Source organism: Euleptes europaea, chromosome 3 (assembly GCF_029931775.1).
Source record: "Euleptes europaea isolate rEulEur1 chromosome 3, rEulEur1.hap1, whole genome shotgun sequence".
NCBI classification, from domain to species: domain Eukaryota; kingdom Metazoa; phylum Chordata; class Lepidosauria; order Squamata; family Sphaerodactylidae; genus Euleptes; species Euleptes europaea.
In genome coordinates this window covers 57,254,614-57,260,613 of record NC_079314.1, presented here as the reverse complement: position 1 = coordinate 57,260,613, position 6,000 = coordinate 57,254,614, and the positions used below count along the sequence as shown (strand labels likewise).

The following is a 6,000-nucleotide window of genomic DNA, read 5'->3' as shown; positions in this document are numbered from 1 at the left end:
CAGGCTAGCAGTAGTGATTTAATGCCATGAAAGTCCCCTGCCTACATCAGAAAGCAGGGAATGTAGAAACATGCAACGGTGACAAAAATTTAGCCTAACTGTAACTGCAGTCATGCCTTGACTTAAAAACCATACGGTACGCTATCGAAAGCAAAAACATTTGAACTTTTGTGCAATAGCATGGATACACCTTGTATAAGGGGTGGAGGCGGGGGGAAAGAGTCAGAAGCCTGTTTGGCAAGTGATTCATGGATTACACAAGCATCCCAGGTATCCAGACGTACAACATCACACCTTTCCCAAGCTCGCTTGTTCTCTACCCTGGAAGCATGTGCTTAATTCATGCTAATAAGTAACGTCTTTGGAGGCTGCCTAAGCAGTGCCCACTTTAAAATGCCCTTTATGGTATCAGAAGTACAAAGACATGATACAAAAAAAAAAAAAAAAAAAAAGGGAGAGAGAAGCTTTTACTGAAGGCCATTTAACACCCCCTTCCCATGTGCGCACATTCTTAACCCTACAAGACAGCATTTACCCAGGCCTCAGCCACGCCGCTCACAGTCCTCAAGCCGCACTAGCAGCACTGCTAGTTAAAAAGTCTTTCCCAGCAGCAGGCAGTGCTGTGAATGCAACTGCAAGGGTGGGGTGGGTGGGAGAAAGACACCTGGGGAAAAGAAATCTCTTCTCCCAAGTCATGTGCTTAAAAGTCACTCTCTGAATAATGTAGTTTCTGCTTTACTGCACCTCCTTCCCATCCACAACCTTTTCCATCCCCTTTCTCTGTATGTAGTTATTTTTAAAAGCCACCGCTAGATGTGTGTTATAAGCTGTACGAGAAATCCAAGCCATCTCATGCAGGTCCAGCCTGCCGAGATCAGGCCAACACTGGGTTTCAGTAAATACAATTCTGTCCAATATATCATGACAAGAGTAAAGGGGGGGGGGGTTTAGGAAGAAAGCGTATGTCAATTGTATTCCAAATAAGTCTGACTTGAACCATTTTCCATCAGTGAGAAAAGGGATATTTATGATGTTTCCTACATAAGTTTCCTCCCCTGCAAGTAGAATTAGCCTTGCCAATGCCTATTTTTAAAACACACTACTGCGTGTAAAGAGGAATACCTTAAAAATATTAAATCAGTTAGTAAGGGTGAAAATTAAGATGAGAACTTATTTTCTCCAGGATGAACCAGAATGCTAGTTCCAAGCACAGGGCCCTCCATCCTTGAAGATAACAAACCCTTGATTTATTAAATTCTAAAGAACACAAAAGACAACCAATACCGCAACAAGCAAGTTTACATAGAAAAGAAAGCAGTCTCCATAACAGTAAGCTTCCACAAGTTTTTTTTTTTTTTAAGAGATCTCCAAGCTTCCTTGAAAGCCAAGCTGCTCAGCTGGCTCTTAACCCACTCTCTTCTGGAGGTCTAAAAGAGAAGAGAGGAAACAGGACAACGTTGACCTATCATGACTGATAGTTCATAGGGAAGCTTGTGGGGAATATGGAACTGGGCTGCAGCAACATCAGCACTAGTGGGCTGATGAACCTGAACTCAACTATCTGGCCCAAACACATAGAGGCGAGTGGCTGAAGGAGGGTTAAGGGGCTTGGTGCGAAAACATCAGTGAGAAGCTCAAGCTCCTCCTTCCACCATTACTTCCATCATATTAGGGCCTCTTGTCAGTCAGGAGAAGCAGATAATTTTATTAAGGCATCCACCCTCATTTCATTGCTTTCCATTTTTAGATGCAGGAGCTGGTGCCTTTAAGTGTGTCCTTGGTTTGTACCATAAGCCATCGAGACCGCACAGTTACGGCGCTTTAAGTTCATTTATTAGTACACCAATGTCCTACACGATTTAAAAAATGGATTTAAACCCCAACATTAATCCCAAGCAAATATTAAACCACAGCCCTTCGGTAAAAAAGATTATATAAAAATAAATAAATGACTGCAGCAGTTGCCATGAAGGTAGACTCCTCTTCATTGTAAAAGGTAGCAGGCCAAAAAATAAAATAAAACCATTCACAAAGGTAGCTTACATCAAAGATGTTGTGCTCCGTGACCTCAACAGGGACTTGGCATTCAGGATTCCAAAAGCTTTCCCAATGGCACTGCTACAGAATCAGGGGAAAATTTTCACGACCCTTTCTCCCCCTACCCCAGTGATTGTTTGGATAGCTTAATGCTAAAGTGTAGTGTTATGAAGTTCATTGTTTTAGTCGGCCTCATTCATGTAGCATAGTTTCCAAGATGAAGGGGCTAATCAACTAGGAGCTGCATTGCTTAAATAATGTAGTGCTATACTAGGTTTTAATAAGAAAATTTAGGTACAGAAAAAGTAGGGTATGAAAATAGTGTTTTTTTTTTCCTTCTTGCATTATAACTAAATACATTTAAAATGTTTGTCAGTCTCACACATTAAGTTAAAACTCCCTTCTCTGATGGAATGGAAAGTATTCACATGTACACTGAGCAACCTGATGTAAACTTGCACACATTAAGTCGGGAGTAGCTTTTGTAGAGGATTATGACAAACCTTTACAGATTAAATGAGGTATTGCACAGATTAATAAAAAAGCAAAAGGCAACAAAAATATACAGCAAAATTGGTAGAACATTTACATGATAATTTTACAGAATCCATAGACAGAAAGTAGTTTAGTAATTCACCTTAAAAATATATATATTTATATGATATATACTATATTGGATCAGTCATCCCATTCATCGTCATCCTCAAAGTCTTCTTCATCTTCTTCATCCTCATCTTCATCTAGTGGTAAAAAATATTTGTTAATTTGTAAGAAACACTCAGCAAAAGTCAGTCTTCCCATTCTTCTTTAGTATGATGGCAATCTAGAAACTGGCACTTGTATGGTAAAGATGGAAAGCACACATGGAAAATGGAAGGAGTAAGTCAGGATCTGGGCTTGCTAGGAAGCACTTTGAGGTATTGCTTCACTTTAATCACCAACTAAGCCTGGATTCAGTCAACCCATAGTTACTTGGAGTGCTCTGTGCATTGTAAGGGGGGGAGGAATCAGCAATGGTTAGCAAACAATATGATATTCTCCCTCAGAAACCCCCAATGAGCTCTGGAGGAACCTAAGAGATTCCTTGTTTGAAAACCATTGCATTAAGCTACAGTTCAGAAGTTATCCTACTCTGGTCATTCCTAGAATTTGCTCTCTCTTTGGCCGATGGTGTGCAGTATATTGATGTTTTCATAGACCTATCTCACAGTACTTACTGCTCTGAGCAGTAATAGTTTCATAACATACTACCAGTTCTCTCCAGCATTATCTACTTACATACGATTCCATATTGCTGCCTGCTCCTCTCATTTCAAAAAACGCTTCGAGTTCTCTTCAGCCTGCTTTTAATTTAGGCATCTTAAACAGTTTTGCAGCCTTCTGCTATCCCTGTCTGCACCCTTTCCCAGACATTAAAAAAGGCCACAGTGCAAGTACACTAGTATTCATATTTCTTCACAGCAAAGAGTAGATTTTGTTGCTTTCCTATCTCTCAACCAGATGTGAGCCACAAATTCAGATTCTTCTGGGCGGAGGCTCAAAAACCTTTAATGAGTCTTCAAAAGCATCTGTAACATCCCTACCCTTTCCCATATGCTTCTTACAGATAAGCAAGCTATTCAGTTGAGAAGCAGCACAGCACTGAAGCTTCCTGAATAAATTATGCTGATGGCAACAAAGTTCTGTAATGACATCCACTGTGCTGGTTGAGGCCAGCAAAGTTTTACAGTAGTATGGATTAGCAAACTTTTGTTAACAGAACGTTTGTATTTAGTAGCTAATACAAGCCCATTTCAATATAGTGGGTTCGTTCAGACCACACATGAAATCACAGCACCTGGAAAAGCAATGCATAAATCTAACACTGCACTAGGCCTATGGTACAAACTTAGAGCTAACACCCCCCAAAGCTAACCTGAACTTGACCCAGATCAATGGTAGCAAGCAGTTCAGAAGTGGGTCCAAAAGGATTAAAAACATTGTGTGCTTAATTAGAATGTTGTTGACTATTATGTGCCATTGCAGTTGAAATGTTTTAATGCACAGATGGCTAAAAGATTAAATGTTTATGTGACTGGAATCAATACCAACACTACTAAGAATACCTGCTTGTTTTAACAGGGAACACGCCCGTGTAACTGTTTTTCAGCGATTATGTGCAAAAACCCCATTTTTGTTTTCTACAACGTAGCACAATAAATCAGTGGTTAACTACATTCCAACGCCACACATTTCATTCACTCAGCAAAAAACATTAAGCTAAGGCATTATTGCCCAACTCAATATTCCTTAGGTTCAAAGGCATGTTTCTTGGGGAAACGCTGAAAGAAAAACTCTGACAGAGAGTGAGAAGTGTTACATTTTCCCTCAGGGTGCCATGGACCACTTAGGCCTGAAGATGCTAAGAGATGCCTTACTTCACTACTCTTAAGTAAATGCATACCAGGGGGAAGGGGTTTGCAAGGTTGGCCAAGGACAATCTCTGTTTCTAACCACAAAACACCAGGCTTCCAACAGTTATACCTAGATAACTCCTTTCTTGCTGAATAATCAAGCATATTGTTCAAATAATCTGTTTTTGGGGGGCCTGCACTGGGCAGGCCTTAACACCAGATGAGAGTGTTCAAGAAGGGGGCTTTGTGAGGCTCATGCTTGCTTGTAGCCATGGGGAATAGTTACAGATTGTTACAGTACATATGCTGCGTTTGGGGAGGGGGGAATAGAAGGATGAAAGTAAAACCACATGCACCCCTTCATAGCCAGAGTGTGAGAAAGCTATGGTCCCAGGAGGCATTAAGTGGTCTGTTTTCTCTCGTCTCTCTCCACCTTCCCCAATCTCAACCCTGCCAAAACAAAGGCATAGTGCCAAGAGCCATCATGTCTTGTCCTGAGGCACAAATTTGTCATAGCAACATTCTCATTATCTGCCCTGGACTGCAGCCTCACTGCCCTCCTGAGCAGGATTCAAAGAGCAGACTGCATAAGGAACAATCTCCAGGTAACTCGGAGAGTCAAACATGTGTTCAGAAATCACAGCTGCTCCTGCTTGACCCTTGCGTTCTCTAGTTAATAAAATTTATTTCAAAACAATTCACCTGGGTGCCTATTAGGAGTGGAAGCTGGCAAGATGTATGATCTCTTGCAGAGGTTCTGTGTAGGAACACCCTCTGTTAGCAGGTGATGTTGGGGGGGGGGGAAGAGACACTGTTGTAGCCCATATAAGACATACAGCAGTATCTGCTGCAAGCAGGGATGGGACACTTAGGAGGTTTCTTTAGTTGACTGTGGGGGGTGGGATGTGCATTGCAAAAATTTCCAAGGGCAGCTTCCCTGTTGCTGGTGGCCAACAGTAAGGAATGTGTTGATGTAGTGAGGCTTTGCCCCAAAGAAGCAGGCAGAGGTCCAAGCCAGGTTCCTGGCAGGGAGTCGATGAGGAAAGACTGATGGCAATGAAACTAGGAGTTGATAAGACAAGCCAGGTTTCAATGATCACTCATGGGCCCATTCTTGGTTTCACAAACATGTCCTTGCACTGCATCTGAACATGACTCTGTATTTCTACTAAAGAACAGGATACGTTGTCAGAGAAAGAATGCTAATCAATTGCACAACACGCTGTGCAACTGTATTGCCTTTTTGCAATAATGTACTGAATTGCTTTTTTTTAACTTAGTAAGCTTGCACTTTGTAGTGATTGACTAAGCAAAAGACTATTTTAACAATGTACCTGAAGAATGAATGGCTTTGCTCCTTTTCTGCATAACTTCCATTAGTGCTCCCACGATACCCGAGGTGGGTGCAGGCGTAGGAGTTGCAGTCTCTTGGCCATCAGATACCTTGGAAGAATGGAATGCAAAACTATAAAAAAGCAGCACGTTTAACCATCACCTTTTAAGAGAGATCAGCAGAAAACTGCTGAAGCTAAACTTCATGTAAATGAAAACAGATCTAGGCTGGGTATGA

At 41.5% G+C, this 6,000-nt stretch overlaps 1 protein-coding gene across 3 annotated transcripts in view; it reads right to left on the bottom strand.

Annotated features, from left to right (window-relative positions):
• Nucleotides 1-1,326: 1,326 nt before the first annotated feature.
• Nucleotides 1,327-6,000, bottom strand: part of WASL (WASP like actin nucleation promoting factor) — a 39,278-nt gene continuing 34,604 nt past the window's right edge. For 2 of the 3 annotated variants that reach the window (XM_056847195.1, XM_056847197.1), the window contains 2 exons: nt 5,765-5,873; nt 2,195-2,777 (listed from right to left, as the gene is read on the bottom strand). In XM_056847195.1, the coding sequence (XP_056703173.1) occupies nt 2,716-2,777; nt 5,765-5,873 (171 nt within the window). In that variant the 3' untranslated portion in view covers nt 2,195-2,715. Of the gene's footprint in view, nt 1,428-2,194; nt 2,778-5,764; nt 5,874-6,000 lie in introns of those variants that run through there. The other variant, XM_056847196.1, reaches the window with a different exon arrangement.